General features: G+C 50.8%; 2 protein-coding genes across 6 annotated transcripts; both read left to right on the top strand.

Annotated features, from left to right (window-relative positions):
- Positions 1–834: 834 nt before the first annotated feature.
- LOC102737894 (lysine-specific demethylase 3B-like) lies at positions 835–7311 on the top strand. The gene is made up of 5 exons (XM_031035089.2): positions 835–989; positions 2000–2139; positions 2629–2805; positions 3901–4035; positions 5885–7311. The coding sequence occupies exons 1-5, from the start codon at positions 944–946 to the stop codon at positions 5963–5965; spliced, it is 579 nt and encodes a 192-aa protein (XP_030890949.1). The 5' UTR covers positions 835–943; the 3' UTR covers positions 5966–7311.
- A 1782-nt stretch (positions 7312–9093) lies between these two features.
- Positions 9094–15434, top strand: REEP2 (receptor accessory protein 2). Of its 5 annotated transcripts, none has more exons than XM_081826989.1 (9): positions 9195–9288; positions 9953–10065; positions 11154–11226; positions 11508–11584; positions 12929–13049; positions 13286–13399; positions 13717–13864; positions 13990–14120; positions 14207–15434. In XM_081826989.1, the coding sequence occupies exons 4-9, from the start codon at positions 11517–11519 to the stop codon at positions 14273–14275; spliced, it is 651 nt and encodes a 216-aa protein (XP_081683115.1). In that variant the 5' UTR covers positions 9195–9288; positions 9953–10065; positions 11154–11226; positions 11508–11516; the 3' UTR covers positions 14276–15434. The 5 variants fall into 5 exon arrangements, with proteins under 5 accessions (XP_006739921.1, XP_006739920.1, XP_030890950.1 ...); XM_081826988.1 differs by having other exon boundaries at positions 9196–9288; positions 11075–11226; XM_006739858.3 differs by lacking the exon at positions 9953–10065 and having other exon boundaries at positions 9094–9288; positions 13723–13864.
- The last annotated feature ends 1486 nt before the right edge of the window (positions 15435–16920 follow it).

Raw genomic sequence — 16920 nt, 5'->3', positions numbered from 1 at the left:
CGCCCCTATTTGTTTTGTTTTTTTTAAGATTTTTTTTTTTACTTTTGGGTAATCTTTACACCCAACATGGGACTAACCTTAAAACCCTGAGATCAAGAGTCGCATGCACTACCAACTGAGCCAGCCAGGCACCCCAGATGGTTTTGAATGTGCTTGCTTTTGTCATATTGATTTGTGTCACATCTATAACTTGTGTATCTCCAGTAATTCGAAAGCTTCCTCTCAAATATTCTGTGCAAGAAGACATGATTCTTAGTTTTTGTTTTTGTTTTTTTTAAGATTTTATTTATTTATTTGACAGAGAGACACACAGCGAGAGAGGGACACAAGCAGGGGGAGTGGGAGAGGGAGAAGCTGGCCTCCTGCTGAGCAGGGAGCCCAATGCGGGGCTCGATCCCAGAACCCTGGGATCATGACCTTAGCTGAAGGCATACGCTTAACGACTGAGCCACCCAGGCGCCCCTGATTCTTCGTTTTTAAGAGACTTGATAAAATAACAGTGAAGAAGTCTGAGTACCATGCTACCCAGCGTGCTCTTTGTGGAGTCATAGTAAGGCCATAAATCACTATGAAAGCCAAGCTTCTATTGAATGTCAGTAATGCCCGTATCCATTTTGCTTTTAAAGGAGAGATTGTTTGGGGGGGGTGAATCGGTTCAATGGCCAAATCTAATGATAGTGTCAGCCAAGGTAGAAATCGATCTTAAAACACTAGAAAAGAGATGAGGAGAATGATTTCTTAATAAACAGACTTCACTCTCTCACTGTTACCCATTTAAGAACATGTTTGAGTATGTTTGCACTTATAGGGTCTTTGTGGATTTTTCATAGTATTGCCCTTTCACCCTGCATATCCTCCTTTTCCCTCAGGCTTGATAACTGCGGAAGATAGAAGAGTTGGCACAACGAACCTTCATTTAGATGTCTCTGATGCAGTTAACGTGATGGTGTATGTTGGGATCCCCATCGGGGAGGGTGCCCATGATGAAGGTATGATTTCTAGAAGCCACTACTTCAGGATGGTGAGGCTTGGCCTCTGTGTCTTCCTCCTCACTTATGGCCAGTGGCTTTTTCTTAACTTTGTACCAGACCTGATGCGTAGTAGGCACCCAGTGGATGTTGCTAGATGAAAGGAGGTTCTAGGAGAGAGGAGTGATACTTGTGTATCTTTGACCAGAGTCATTCTTTTTATGGGAATGCTCCCCTTTCCACTGAGTGTATAGCATCAGAAAGAGGAATGAAGAAGGAAGGGCCAACTGGCTCACTTGGTCCATCAGCCAGACCACCTGTGAGGTGACAGATGATAAGGCCAGCTCACTGGCACAGAATTGAAGCATCAAAGTGATATTTTGCTGCATTTGCACTCCCTGCCATCTCAGTGTAAAATTAATATGTGTTAATTATGGACATTTTAGAAAACATAGAAAATTTTAAAGAAAAATAAGTAACGCAAAGTCTCACGGTTCAGGGATTATCAGTGTCATTATTATGGTATATTTGCTGCCACAATTTTGCTTTTAATGCTACACACCTGCAGATCCTTCCATTATGTTGTCCTTTAAGGGATTATAATAGACAAGCATTAGAAGCCTACCCTCTTAACTTGCCAGAGAAGCTTTACGTTTCATGACTTTAAATCCATAGAACCCTAGAGTTTGAAGAGGTCTTGAGAAAGTGTATGGAGTCTGTCTACTTACAGCAGGAAATGACCTGCAATTTGAACATAAGATGTGGCTACACAGTCTGAGCAGGAAATATGTTTTAAAAGAAAACGCTATCTCCAAAAAATACTGAGTTTCTATTAAGTAAGGAAGATTTAGGATTGTTCTTCGTGTATAGGAAGCTTAGACAAATATGAGTTTTGATTCTTTGATTCTGGTTTGTATTACTCCAGAGAGATGGAGAATAGTAGAGACTAAACTTGTTTGAATTGGACATTTGCTTTACTCAGAGGTACTGAAATGGCTGGTCACATTGAAAAGTAACTTTGCTCTTTTCAGAGGTACTCAAGACAATTGATGAGGGGGATGCTGATGAGGTGACAAAGCAGAGGATTCACGACGGAAAGGAGAAGCCTGGTGCTTTGTGGCACATCTATGCAGCCAAGGATGCAGAAAAGATCCGGGAATTGCTCCGAAAGGTATGCCCCTGGGTAGGCTCCCAGCTCCCAGATTAAGGGTCTGGGGTTGCTGCTGACACAGCCTGCTTAGGGTTTCTCCAGTGGAGTCTCTTGGCTTTAAAGACCTGTACTTTTGGGGGCACCTGGGTAGCTTAGTCGTTAGGCATCTGCCTTTGGCTCAGGTCATGGTCCCAGGGTCCTGGGATCGAGCCCCGCATGGGGCTCCCTGCTCGGCGGGAAGCCTGCTTCTCCCTCTCCCACTCCCCCTGCTTGTGTTCCCTCTCTCTCACTGTGTCTATCTCTGTCAAATAAATAAATAAAAGCTTGAAATAAAAATAAAAATGAAGACCTGTCCTTTTTGTCAAAATGCCCTGAAGGCCTGAATCCACACCTGGAGGATGTTGAATAGAACAAAGCAAAAGATTTGGCCCACTAGGGACATTGTTTCAGCAAGCTGGATTTATGCTGTTATTTATGTATTGATTTTTCCATCTTTGGGTTTGGCTTCAGGTTGGAGAAGAGCAAGGCCAAGAGAATCCCCCTGATCATGACCCAATTCATGACCAAAGTTGGTACCTGGACCAGACCCTCCGTAAGCGACTCTATGAAGAGTATGGTGTGCAAGGCTGGGCCATCGTTCAGTTCCTGGGAGATGCTGTCTTCATACCTGCTGGAGCCCCACACCAGGTGGGTTCCACTTGGTTCCATGGGCTTCCCTATTTCTGATTTTCTTACTAATCTGGCAAGAGATATAAGGGGCTGGGTTTTTTTGGGGTTTTGTTTTTTTTTTTTAATTATGTTTGGTTAGCCACCATATAGTACATCATTAGTTTTTGATGTAGTGTTCAACGATTCATTAGTTGCATATAACACCCAGTGTTCATCACAACACATGCCCTCCTTAATACTCATCACCCGGCTACCATATCCCCCCCACCCCCTTCCCTCAGAAGGACTGGCTGTTCTTAAACTGCAAGTTATTTTTTGCTTTTTACTTTTCTTCTGTGTAATTTTAAATGTACATTTAAAAAAAAATTTTTTTTTAAGATTTTATTTATTTATTTGAAGAGAGAGACACAGCAAGAAAGGGAACACAAGCAGGGGGAGTGGCAGAGGGAGGAGCAGGGAGCCCGATGTGGGACTCGATCCCAGGACCCTGTGATCATGACCTGAGCCGAAGGCAGACGCTTAATGACTGAGCCACCCAGGCGCCCTTGTACATTTAAAAATTTTTAAATAAGGGAGACCATTTTTTAAAAAGTGAAAGTCGCAGCTCACCTACCTGTGCCATACCCCTATTCAGTCCCCTCATCCTGCCTTCTCCAGAGGTAGCCTACCGTTCACAGTTTGGTATGTATTTCTCCAGATTTTCTTTGTGTAGTTACTAACATTTTCATGTATAAATTTATCCTTGCATTTTTTCTGCATTTGTTTTTATGAAAATGGAATATTAGAAGTATTTCTCAAGTTTTGGGATTGTTTTTGTTTTTTAAACTATATCATAGATGTGCCTGGGTGGCTCAGTCGGTTAAGCGTCTGCCTTCAGCTCAGGTCATGATCCAGAGTCCTGGGATTGAGTCCCGCATCAGGCTCCCTGCTGAGCAGGGAGGCTGCTGCTCCTTCTCCCTGCCGCTCCCCCTCTGCTCGTGCTCTCTCTGTCTCTCTCTCTCTGTCAAATAAATAAATAAAATCTTAAAAAAAAAAAAAACTATATCATAGACATTTTCCAGGTGTTGCTGACTCTCTAATGGCTCTTCTTCCTCTGTACTTTTCTCCTCCCAGGTGCACAATCTATACAGTTGCATAAAAGTAGCAGAAGACTTTGTATCTCCAGAACACGTAAAGCACTGTTTCCGCCTGACACAGGAATTCAGGCATCTCTCTAACACTCATACAAACCATGAGGATAAACTGCAGGTAAATAACTCCTTCACCCCTGCTCTGTCTCCCCATCTCCTACTTGGCTACATACAAAGAACGCACATTCTGCATCAGTCCTCGTCACACTCACTTTTAGAGAATATTCACCTTTTAACGTAATCATTTCTGCCATCACCTTTTATTTCTCTGCCCCTGGGAGATACAGTATTTAGTGCTGATAACTGACTAGACTGACTTTTCCCAGTCAGATGGCGAAAGCTCTGTGGCAGTGTGTTCCAAGCATGTTTCCAAGAAGGGCACTTTCCCAGAGCTGCTTCTCACAATACATTTCTGTACAGAATCAGTTCCTTAAAGTCCTGAGAGGACTGCAGTCCCTAAGAATTATTGGGTGCTGCAGTAGCATTTAAAAAAAGAAAAGAAGAATCAGGAAGGAAGATTGCCCAGGCAGAACTTCAGCAATCCAAATACACAGTCACTCTGCCTCCCGCCAGTAGATGCAGTCACCTTCAACCCTGATCTGATCTTTTTTGCTGTTCCTTTTTTAACATGTAGAACATTTCAACCATAAAAGTTCTTAGACAAAGTCCAATCATGGGGATAAACAGGTAACATTGATACTGTAGATAAAATGCAACCGCCATTTCAGACCTCACCGCCATTAGGTCTCTGTACTTGAGACATGTCACCTCCAACACTCTCAGTCCTCTGTCACTGCTTTATTTTTTTCTGTAGTATTTATCACTAACATATTATGTGTTTTACCTGTTTGTTTCTATCCCTAATAGAATATAAGCTATTTAAGCTCCACGAAGGCAGGGATTTTACTGTTTTATTCCCTGCTTTTCCCTAGCACAATATCTGATACATAGTAGGTACTCAGTAAATATTTGTTGAATTAGTACAAAAATTTAATAAGGAATAGCAAAAGGGGGCTTGTGTGCCCATCACTCAGTGTAAGAATTAAAGCATCCTATACATACAGATAAACAGCGTTAACACACAGGACACACAGAACAACTACAGTATTGAACCTTCCGTGTACCCTTCCCCATTCTGTCTCCTTACTTTCCCTCCCCAGAAATTATCACTATCTGGTTTTAAAATTCTTTTTAGCCTGTTATTTTAGTGACTCTAAGTGTTCCTTCCTGCTTGATGTATAATATGTGTTCCTCTTAGACAATAAGAAAACACGTACAAGCACAAAGGGAAAACATTTCCAATAATCTGACCTGCCCACTGTTGTTTTAGTGCATTCCTGTTAGTTCCAGGAGCTTAGGCAAGGTTCTTAACTACTGGACCTTGGTTCCCTCAGTTTCTCATGTGTAAAAATGGTGATAATAATAGAATTGACCTCCTAAGATTGTGGAAAGGATGAAATGAAAGTCCATGTAAAAAGCTTAGCGGTAGTGCCCAGCTCTTACTAAGCACATAGATGAAAGTGTGATTATATAGCCTTTCAAATGGATTCATCATTCTTTTTTGATTATATACCTTATATCCTCTGTGATTTGTAAATCATCTTTGGGATTGATTTGGGAAGTATGCAGTCCTGGCTGAGAGGTTTCCTCATTAACCAGTAGGCTTTATAGGCTGTGTAAAACATACATTTTTGTGGGGCTCCTGGGTGGCTCAGTCGGTTAAGCGTCTGCCTTCAGCTCAGGTTATGATCCTGGGGACCTGGGATCGAGCCCCGCATCAGGCTCCTTGCTCACTGGGGAGTCTGCTTCTCCCTCTGCTCTTCCCCCTGCGTGTGCTCGCTTGCGCACACGCGCTCTCACTCTCTCTCTCTCAAATAAATAAAGTCTTTAAGAAAAAAAAACATACATTTTTGTTTGAGAATATAATATGGGGCTGTCATGAACTGACTGCTGATTGCTCTCTCCAGGTGAAGAACATCATTTATCACGCAGTGAAAGATGCTGTTGGCACCCTCAAGGCTCATGAATCCAAACTGGCAAGGTCTTAGGCATGGAGGAACTCCAGACTCCCCTGTGAAGCAGGTCTTTCACTCACAACACATACAGGGAACGGCGGGCTTCTCTGTTGCAGCAGAGGCCCTTCACTTGGAGCCAGTGTGGTCAGTATTACAAACTCTCCAGCCACTCTTTCCTACGCTGCCTCAACACTGAAGGTTGACACAGGAAAGTTGCACTGTTCACACACACAGTTTCAGACTCCAAGCCGAGGGTGCCACATCCCCATCCTGTGGTCTTTTGGGACTCTGAATTGCCTGAACGTTGCTGGGCTTTCCTGCACATTCTCGTTACTTGAGATCCGTGGAAACCGGGAATGTGGGCACACCTTTCTTTTCTTTTTTCTCTCGTGCCTAGTGAAGTGGGAATGTGTTTGGAGGTAGGGGGAATCCCATAACTGGTACAAGTAGGGGGTAATTGCTTAAACATGCCTGGTGGAAGCCTGACAGTGTCTCTGCACGTGACCTCTGACACAGCCCATCCCAGGAGACGGGGTGAAGCCATTCCCCACAATCTCTCCCGTGAACACTGGAGTCTTGCAGGACCCAGGGAGAACCCACTGCTTTTCCCAGGAGGCTCCAGGATTAGGAAATGTGTGTATTTAGTGAAAAATAGGTTTGTAGTGAAATAGTTACTATTTCATGAAAGTAGATATTTTTAGAATTTTTGAAATACCACAGTTGTTTTCCTGGATTATGAGGAAAGGCACATTACATTTAGTCTTCCTTTCGATAAAAATCTTTGAAGAAATATGATTTTTAGAAATCAGCTGCCCATTATAGCACAAAATCAGCCAAAGCAGAATTGAAAAGGATTGGCTTTTTAGGATTCTTTTAGTTTTCTTCCCCTCCCATCTCAGTCCTTTCTTGAGGGAACAGCCAACTGAGAAAGAACTTTGTCATGTCTGAGCTGTGGTGTGTTTTATGAATATACACACCGGTGACACAAGAACCATTTTCACCTATTACCAGCGTTCCCTTGGGACTCCTCTTACACTTCCAAATGCAAAGGGAAGTTTGATTTCCTACATGAGGCTTTTTGGTTTTTTGGGTTTTTTGTCCAAAAATATTTTCAGCAAAACTTTCCAACTCCGTGGAGTTTTATTCAGAATTTATTTGAAAATGATGGAATTCATTGGCCCACAGATACGTTGGAAAATGTATCTATCTTCTTTCCAGCTGTTGTAGTGCCCTGCAGGCTTGTTTATATGTTCACAGTTACTTTTTTTTTTTAATAAAAGTCATTTACTGTAGAATACTTTTAATTTCACTTTCTGTATTTTAATTTTGTTGAAGGGCTGATTGGGATTTCCATGTTCTTATTAAAAATCTAACAAATCTGTTTGGAGTGGACTAAATTCTTCCTGTGCCAGCCATTCTGAAAAGCGAAGGCAGGTTGAGTGCGGGTTGAAGGTGGAGGATGGTTCATTTTCAGATCTTCATTACATTGCTGCTTCCAATTACCCTTTGCTTCCTGAATTGGTGCCTTTTTGAGAGAGGAAAGTGCCAGGTCATTGTGGTTTGTGGGCTTGGGGGTGTGAAGGGAAAAGGTCACTTGAGTTAGAAGGTGGGAGAAAAAATGGGTTTTCCATAGTTTATGATGTGTGAATGGAATGGGAAAGGTGAGGTCTTGACCTTCCTGGGGCAGTCAGGAGTGGGGGGGGGTGGCGGATGGCATGAGCAAGGTTTTGAGCGGTCGGTGATGGGGTTCCTCAAAGCAGAAGGCCTGACTGCCCACATAGGAAACATTGTGGCCCTGGATCCACCTCAGAGTTGGTGGGGAAAGAGCCAAATGGGATTTTTTTTTTTTTTAATCAAGCAGTAATTAAAGTGGCTTGAGCAGTGAGGACAGACTACATTCCCATTAGAAAAGGCCTTTTGAAGAGGAAGTTGTAAAGAATAGCAAGAGGGGTCATCAGAGGCTGCTTCTCCAGACCCTGTTGGAAAACATCTTCCAAAGTGTTTGAGCCTGGAAATACAATTATCAGGGTGGAAATAGACCATTGTGTGGTTCAAGGATACTGAGTTTGAATAGGACCATAACTGAAATATAGAGCTCGGAGCGTGTCCTTTCAGCCTGGTGGGCACGGGTCGAGGCTGTGATCACCAGAAGACTTACACCTCCACTTAAAGAATGCAGAAGCTTTGAAATGGGACAGGAAGGGAAAGCAATGGGGAGAAAAGGGGGTTGCAGAGGTTGGAGCTTTGTTGCTTTGGTGAAAATCAGGAGGCGGGCTAGCCTACATTCTGGATATAAATGTCTTCAGAATTAGGGCATACACTGCTGCCAGTGTTTGCTGATGGGGGTGGAACTGGAGCCCCTGGACCCATCTCCAACCTAGACGTCAGGCCTCCAACCCTTCTGTTTAAAGAGGGTCTGCCCCTGGTGTATTCCCCTTGAGAGTATGGGCTCATTCCCCTGCAAAGCTGAGCAAATGACAACCTTAAAAAAAAAAGCAGATCAGAGAGGGGATGGGTCCTCCAACTGGGGTGATTGGTGATGACCAAGAAGGGGTAAGGTGGACAGGTGCAGCTATACTTGACTTCAGGAGCTGTTGGGTGGGTGTCTTTACAGGGCCTGGAATGGGGGAGGACAGTTTGCTGGCCAGCAGTTGGGAAAAGTGGCCTGATTAAAGTAGACTTTATGGGTTACATCTTAGCAGCATGACTTAGTGGTTTTGTGACCTTGGCAAATTATTGAACTTCCCTAAGGGCCCCATTTCCTTATCTTCAAAATAAGGATAATTATAACCTCTGCCTTATGGAATGGTAGTGAGGATTCAGTGAAATAATGCGGGTAAAGCTCTTAACCTCAGGGCCTGGCAGTTAGTACGCACTCGGTAAGTCCTAGCTAGTATTCCTCAGCCTGGTGTGGACAAGGCAGGAGGAGGGCTAGGATGTCAGGATGGAACCTGAAGGCCTGTGAGGACCTCAGACCAGGGCTTGGAATCCAAGAAAGAGGAACAAGCGATTAGAGGAGGGCAGGGCGCTGAGGGTCAAAGGCGCATGCCCGGTGGTAGCAGGTGCAGGGGGGCGCGCCGCCGCCGCCGCCGCCGCCGCCGGGGCCTCCCCTTTAAGAGCCGCCGCCGCCCACGGCCCGCCGCTGCGGCAGGGACCTCCCCTTTAACCGCGGCTGTTCGGCGCTCCGCGGCCCCCGCGGCGGCTGCTGCTGTGGCTGCTCTGCTTCTGCGGCTCCTGCTGCTGCCGCGGGCGCTCGACCTCCGGCACCTGCATCCTCGGCCGCGGTCCGGGTCCTCCCCGCCCCGCGCCCCGCCCGGCCCCGCCATGGTGTCCTGGATCATCTCTCGCCTGGTGGTGTGAGTGCGGCGGTGGCGGGGCGCGGCCGGCTGGGAGGGGGATGGGGAATAGGGATGGGGGTGAGGGGTGCTGAAGCCCTGGATGGACGCTCCGGGGCCTCGTACAACAGAGTCACCTAAAGGCAAATCGTCCCTATTTGGGGTCTCCGGAGACAAGACATGGGGTGTAGGACCCAGGACCGGAGGGGGGAATATTAGAAGACCCATAGCACGGCCGGCTTCTCACACCTTTTATTTTTGATTTTCCTGTTCCTTCGCCCTCCTTCACCCTAGGGCTGGGCGGCACGGCCTGATTTATGAGGGGAGGTGGCATGTCCCCTCCCCCACGTAGCAGATCCCCGCTGGAGGGGCAACTCAGACCTGGGCCCTCATCTCCCTTCGAGGATAGGGCTAATGGAAGAGTGGAAAGCGAGGCAGGGCCTCGTCATTCCGTAGCTTAGGGCCATAGCTAGCAGCCTTGGCCGCCTCCCTCTTCCACTCTCAGGACACTGGAGTTGAGGGCACATGTTCTGGAGGCCCCCTCCCCCCGGGAGAACATCTGGGTACTGGGAAGCAGAGATGCTTGGAGGACAAAGTGTGGGAGGTAACCGGGTGAGGACGTGTGTGTTCAGCCTGGATTTGTGAAAGCCACAGAGGGGACAGCGTTAGGTGGCCTTCATTCCAGGCTGCCAGCCGCATTGTGGAGCTATGCCCCCCGCCCGGGCCCCAGGAGGGAAGCCTGCTCCCACACCCCACACATTGTCCTTGAGGATTCCACTCCCCACCCCACCTCCACAGGTCAGTTCGGAAGTATCCTGTCTCTCTGAGGCAGGTCCCTGTGAGCCCAGGCAATACCCACACATTGTCAAGGAGCCGGGCCCGGCAGCGGCTCTGCATGGGCCTCAGCCAACCCCTGCCTCGGCTCAGGACCCTGCCCCTCAGCCTCCACTGTGGGGGGACTGACACCCCAGTATTCCCTCCCTCTTGCCTTCTTTCCTTCAGTGCTGTTATGTGCTTGTGTTCTGGCTCCCTCTAGACCCACCAGGGTCTCCCTTCTTCCTCCCCCATCCCATCCAGGGAATCCTGGGGCCTCATACCTCCCTCTGGCCTTCAGGGTGGCTGCTTCTCTCTTACCTGGGTGAGTTCCCTGGGGGCATCATTCCTCTTATTCCCTCACCTGTGTGCTGTATGTGGTCTCTAATGGGATCGCTACCAGGTTGGACTCCAGCCAGGGCCTTAAGCCCAGCACCCTCCCCCCGCCACTGAGCTTGGTCCCAAGGCTGCTTACCTGAGATAATAAACCTTTTTGCTCTTCTAGGGACTCCTGCCCCTGTGCCCTCTGCTCCCCAGGTCCCCAGGGCCACAGCGGTGCCTCTGACTGCCACATAGAGTGCCCTGTTAGGCGGTGTCACATTCCCTTACAGACCTGGCCCTACCCAGCCCGACTCTGAGACAGGGAAGTAGAGGTTAAGGGCAGATGGGTATGAATGAGCTGTATCCATAGAAGGAAGACACCTGTGGTGGTGACCAGACCCCCTCCTAATCCCCATGATATGTTTATGCATAACCAATGATCATGGCTAAAGAGACCACATTGGACCCTCTGGCCTCTGGGTCTTTCTTCACCTAAGGGCCTGGAGAAAACCGGAACGATAAAGGGGAAAAGGCATCACCTTTACCATCTGGGGGCCTCCATGCTTGTGTATCCCCAAGGCTGAACTACTTTGACCATAACCACTGATCTGAGTTCATCAGTCCAGCTGATGTGGCACTCTGGAGTTCTGTCCTTCTCCCCTTACCTACCCAGGGACTGACTGATGCAGAGCTGGGAGGGAGAGGCCACTGCTCTTGGCCGAGGGGACCAGTAACCCTGCCTGCCTCCCTAGGCTCATCTTTGGCACCTTGTACCCAGCCTATTCTTCCTACAAGGCCGTGAAGACAAAAAACGTGAAGGAATATGTGAGTTTGTGATACTTCATCTCCCACCCAACCCACATGGCAGAGATAGGGGAGGACCATGGGTCGCGTTACAGACAGGAGTGACTTTGTACCGATGCCTCAGCACTAAAGAGACCCTGCTTCCAGAAGGTTCCTTTGTGTTCCTTTTCCCCAGCCCTGGTGGGATCCACAGGCAAAGTTGAGATCCTGACTGTCCCTTCCCCACCATAGCTGGCAAGTGCACACAGGCTCCTGGGTGTTCCCCTGAGGCCCCAGCTAACACTTGCCCTCTGTGCCTTCAGGTGAAATGGATGATGTACTGGATCGTCTTTGCTTTCTTCACTACAGCTGAGACACTCACGGATATCGTGCTTTCCTGGTGAGGTCCAGCATCCCTACCCTGCTCCCCAGGGCCCAGGGTTTAGACTCTACCCCACCAGCCAAACCAAAGATTGAGAGCCGGGGTGGAGTACCCCCACAGTTCCATGGGGTCCTGAATGTCCACCCTTCTCCACACAGGCCTGACTTGATCAGTAGAACAAGAGACCTAGCCCCCACCTTTCTTTCTGGTGGCAACCAAAGCACCACCATAGAATTCAGGCAGCCTGCTTCTGCCAGACTTGCTGTGTGACCTTGGGCAGGTTACAGCTTTGTAGGTCTCAGTTTCCCTGTTGGTAAAATAGGATTCAATCTTTTTTTTTTTTTTAAAGATTTTATTTATTTATTTGAGAGAGAGAGAATGAGAGGGAGGAGGGTCAGAGGGAGAAGCAGACTCCCTGCCGAGCAGGGAGCCCGATGCGGCACTCGATCCCAGGACTCCAGGATCATGACCTGAGCCGAAGGCAGTCGCTTAACCAACTGAGCCACCCAGGCGCCCAATAGGATTCAATCTTATAAACTTTCGATGCTGGTATTTCGAAGCACTACTAGACTATGTTACGAGCACTTGGAGGACAGAGAATGTCTTAATTGCTATATGTGTATTCACAGCAGGAGCTCAAAAAATGTTTATCGGGTGAGCACACGCCTCTTGGAAGAGAGGACTAACACAGCATAGAACATTGTAAGACGAAGAGAAGAGAGTTTTATGGAGAGGTAGAGGACAAAAGATGATTGCCTTTGTAGATTGTAAAGGCCAGTGGCCTTTGAGAAAAACAGTTTTAGCAGAAGTTGAGTGGGGTCAGATTAGGAAAGAATAATGGGTTAGAAATTGAGGACAGCGAGCATAGATGCTTCTCGACACAAACAAAGGAAAAAGCTTTGTGAGGATGTAGGAGATGTGAAGGAGTCTGTGGCCTGAGGAGAAGGAGCCGGGGAATGGAGAGCAATGCTTAAAAGCAAGAGGCATGTCATGACAGCAAGGGATGGGAGTCTTCCTCATGGGGGGAGGGCAGGAGAGAAGGGGGTGAGGACCCAGGAGTGGACCCAGGACAGAGGAGTAGGAATCTTCTGTCAGAGTGAGAGGCCTGGAACTCGAAGAATGAAGTGTACAGAGAGCCACTGCCGAGGGGGATTCCTGCTGGGGGCATTTCTCACCCGTCCCACTTGCAGTCTCAGCTGAGCCTCCCATTCTCCTGCAGATGAGAAATGCCCAGTCGCCCGAGCCACGTGGGGACCCCAGTGCACTAAGGGGTGGGGGGGCCAGCCAGGGTCTTGCCGGGGGTCAGCTCACCCCCTGACGCCCTATCCCAGGCTCTGCCACTCGCCTCTGTCCCACCAACAGGTTCCCCTTCTACTTTGAGCTCAAGATCGCCTTTGTGATATGGCTTCTGTCCCCTTACACCAAGGGCTCCAGCGTGCTCTACCGCAAGTTCGTGCACCCGACACTGTCCAACAAGGAGAAGGTTTGCCCCCACTCTCAGCTGACTTCCTTGCCTGCCCCAGGCCGAGGCAGCCCAGTGCCCGCAGCCGTGTGCATTCCTGGCTCTCCCTGTGGGTGCCCAGAACCTGAAGAGATCTGGCAGGGCCCTGGCCTCCTGGAGCAGGCCGTGCCTTTGTCCAGGTGTGAACAAGGGCAGGGCAAGGCCTGGCCAGCGGGGCCCACCCCTCACCTCCTGCTCCTTCCCCTCCGACCCCTCAGGAGATCGACGAGTACATCACACAGGCCCGAGACAAGAGCTATGAGACCATGATGAGGGTGGGCAAGAGGGGCCTGAACCTGGCCGCCAATGCTGCGGTCACAGCCGCTGCCAAGGTGAGATGGGGGGCAGACCCGGGCTCCCAGGACCCCACCTTGCTCGTTTCATGCCCCTGGCCAAGCCCCTTGGCGTCTACCCTGTCCTTGGGGCTGTGATGGTTTGGGGCTTGTGCAACTCAGGGGTGCAGCCCCCCGGCTATGTGATTCCCACTCTCTGGGCCAGTTTCCTCATCTGTGCAAACGGCAGGTGCGGCCCCAGCCTGCTGTGGGACAGGGTGAGGACAATGTGGGGAAAGCTGCACGTGCTCCCTGGTGACCTCTATCTCCACCCCGCCCCTTCCTCCGGTTCTCCCGGTGCGTGGTGGTGACCCTAGGGCCAGGGGGTGCTCTCAGAGAAGCTCCGGAGCTTCAGCATGCAGGACCTGACCCTGATCCGGGACGAGGACGCACTGCCCCTGCAAGGCCCTGACAGCCGGCTCCGCCCCAGCCCTGGCAGCCTCCTGGACACCATTGAGGACTTGGGTACAGGCAGGGCCCTGGGCTGGGCACAGGGAGGGCGGGCGGGGCGGGGGTGGGGGGTACCACGAGGACATGGAGGCCAGGCGGGAGAGGCGCCAGACCTCTGTTCTCCTTTGCTCCCCCGCCAGGAGATGACCCTGCCCAGAGTTTAAGGTCTAGCATGAACCAGGCAGATCCCCGGACAGAGGCCTCTGAAGATGATATGGGAGACAAGGCCCCTAAGCGGGTCAAACTGGTCAAAAAAGTGCCCAAAGCTGAGGTGAGAGCCCAGGCCAGAGCTTGGGGACAGGGGGAGGGGATGTGAGCCTCGGCTGATCCCTCTGACTTCCTCCCTCCTTCCTACAGCCGCTGGCTTCCAAGACACTGAAGACCCGGCCCAAGAAGAAGACCTCTGGCGGGGCTGACTTGGCTTGAGGTCCTGACCCGCCCTCCCCAGGCTGCAGAGCCCCCGCTCCACACTGTGCCAGTAGCCCAAGTGTCTCAGGCCCCAGGGCCCCTCCGATGGCTGCCTGCCCAGTGACCACTCCTCTGGAAGGTCTTGGAAAAGAGGAAGGAGGCCCTGCTGTGGGAGTGGAGGGTAGAGGCTGGAGGGGTTGCTGAGGACTGAGCCACCCAAGGAGGTGGGGGCTCCTTAGAGCCCAAATTGCTATTCTCCCTGCTCCAGTCCTGCCCCCACCCACCCAGTGCCTTGCTGAAGACCATGGCCATCCTAACATGCCCCCACTGCTCTGTTTGGGGTGCGGGGTGGGGGGCAGTCACAGTCCAGAATGACCAGAGATGGGCCCGAAGGCACCTGGGAGACCAGGAGGGAGTGGGGAAGGCTTCAGAGAACCTGGCCGAGGGCTCCAGGCCACACCTGTGAATGGAGGGCAGGGCCTTAATGTGCATTTAAAGCACCGGGATGGCCAGGCCAGAGCTGCAGTTGGGGGCACTGGGTAGGGCTGTGTGCTATATGCCCCACCAAAAAGAAGTGGGGCTCCAGGGGTGTGTGTGTGTGTGTGCGCGCGTGTGTGTGTATTTCTGGGTCTAGGGCGGGGGGGATTTGGGGTAAAGGACTTTCCTGCCAGCAGCAACCACCCCCCACCACAAGCCCCAGCTGGCCCTTCCCTGCTTTCAGCCCTCCTTCCTACTCTCGGACCCTCAGAGGACCCCAGCCCGCCCTGAGAGGTTGGGATTCTGAGGGCCTCTTACCTCCTCCTCTGCCCTTGATACCCTTCCGCCTCCTCCCATTCCTGCCCTGCCCCTGTGCTGGGCTCCTCCACCCCTCAGGGCCCACTGCAGAGGCCCCTGCTGAGCCAGCTCCTTTCCTCCTCACCTGGGGGCTCATCTTCCTTTCCCCCAGAGCCCTCTTCCTGTGCCAAGCAAACTGGGCCCCATGTGAGCAGGCTCTTATGAGCCCAGGCTTTGCCCCACACTCTACCCCAGCTTCTGCTGTGGCTTCAGTCAGGGCCAGGAGGAGTGTGTGAAGAAGAAAAGAAATTTAGGAGCCAAAGGGCTTCCAATTCTGTGGAAAGAGGGTGCCCGTTGGACCTTTGGCACCAGATGAGCCAATAAACCAAATTCTGGCGCCTCATGTGTTTCGGCCTCTGTGCTTTGTTCTTGGCCCCCCAGGCCACATGTGAGAAGGAGCTCAAGTGAAAAGCAGGGCCCAGCTATAGGAGGGAGGGGGGAAGAGGTTGGACTGCGAGCCCCAGGAGTTCTGATCTCCAAGATACGAGATGGGCTTCAGCTGGTTCAGTCTGGGAAAATGGTTTGGAGGTTCAAGACACAGCCAGGGGAGGGGCGCCCGGGGGGCTCCGTTGGTGAAGCGGCCGACTCTTGATTTCAGCTCAGGCCCTAATCTCAGGATCCTGGGAGCAAGCCATGCTCAGCGGGGAGTCGGCTTCAGGATTCTCTCTCTCTCTCCTCTGCCCCTCCTACTTCCCCTGCTTGCACGCGTGCTCTCCCTCTCTCAAATAAATAAATAAATCTTAAAAAAAAAAAAGAAAGATACAGCCAGGAGAGTAGGAGAGACCAGGACTTAAGGGCTAGGGGCCCCAACCTCAAGGTTGTCTTGTCCCTCAGAATCCTGCCCAGAGACTTCCTCCCCCAGTGGACCTTCTGATACCTGATAGAATGTGCCAGTGTAAGCTCTAAGGACAAAGACCCCCAAGAGGTTCCCAGGGAAGAGAAGATAGGATTTGGGGGCCGCTGGGCAGGGCGGGGAGATTGGATGGCCACAGTGTCTAGAGAGGCCAAAGAATGTTGGAGGGGAGCTGTGAGCCAGAGACTCTGAAAGGAGCAGACAGGTAGGCTGAGGGAAGAGGTGGTGATGGGGAACCAGCCTCATGGTGCATGCCTGACCCTGGGACGGAAGGACCAAAGGCTGGGGCCACAGAGGCAGTCCCTGTGGCGCCGGGAGGGAAGGCTTGAGCCCTGGGCTGTTGGGCTGGGTTGGAGGAGAGAGGGAGGGAGGTTGCAGCCTATGGGGTCTGAGTCCTTGGGAGGTAGAGTCAAGGCCACTGGGGGCCAAGGGGCACAAGCGGCTGGGAATGAGACCTGCAAGGCAGTGCGCAGGAGAAGGGAAAGGATGGCAGAGGGGCGGAGGCAGAATGGGAAGAGAAAAACAAAGGCAAAGGGTGGGGGGGGCGGTGAGGCAAGGAGGAGGAAGGGAGAAGGGAGAAGAGAAACAGCACAGCCTTGTGGAAGGAAAATGGAGGAGGCGGAGCATGGGCTGGGGCACAGGGTGTGTGGGGGCCTGGCCCCAGGTCTGCAGAAAGTCTGCAGACTTCCCTGTCCCTTCCCTGGCATCACAGAGGTATGTCCTCCTGCCACACTTGCGCCCAACTGGCCAAGAACTTGAACTGTGGTCACAGTGGAGGCGAGGCGAGAAATGTCCTTTTCATCTTCCCTGGAATCCCCCGGTCGACAGACCTCAGAAGGTCATTCCTTTCACCACTGGCCTCTGAGCAAACTGGCCCCTTCCTCTCTCCGAAAGGAGAGGATGTGTCAGGGTAGAATTCAGGGGAGAGACTCCCTCATTCTAGAAAGATCTCCAGAGAGCAAGATGCTGCAGTCTC

This window comes from Leptonychotes weddellii, chromosome 7, assembly GCF_054177405.1.
Source record: "Leptonychotes weddellii isolate Sample4059 chromosome 7, ASM5417740v2, whole genome shotgun sequence".
NCBI lineage: Eukaryota > Metazoa > Chordata > Mammalia > Carnivora > Phocidae > Leptonychotes > Leptonychotes weddellii.
The sequence above is the reverse complement of the archived record's forward strand: the minus strand, read 5'-3'. Positions and strand labels throughout refer to the sequence as shown.

Excerpts from the sequence above, each read along its gene's own strand:
- LOC102737894 (XM_031035089.2), top strand. The coding sequence starts at position 944 with ATGGTGTATGTTGGGATCCCCATCGGGGAGGGTGCCCATGATGAAG. Across the intron at positions 990-1,999 it reads GGAGGGTGCCCATGATGAAG|AGGTACTCAAGACAATTGAT; the intron begins GTATGATTTCTA and ends TGCTCTTTTCAG. Across the intron at positions 2,140-2,628 it reads TCCGGGAATTGCTCCGAAAG|GTTGGAGAAGAGCAAGGCCA; the intron begins GTATGCCCCTGG and ends GTTTGGCTTCAG.
- REEP2 (XM_006739857.3), top strand. The coding sequence starts at position 9,257 with ATGGTGTCCTGGATCATCTCTCGCCTGGTGGT. Across the intron at positions 13,050-13,285 it reads CACTGTCCAACAAGGAGAAG|GAGATCGACGAGTACATCAC; the intron begins GTTTGCCCCCAC and ends CCGACCCCTCAG. Across the intron at positions 13,865-13,989 it reads GGACACCATTGAGGACTTGG|GAGATGACCCTGCCCAGAGT; the intron begins GTACAGGCAGGG and ends CTCCCCCGCCAG.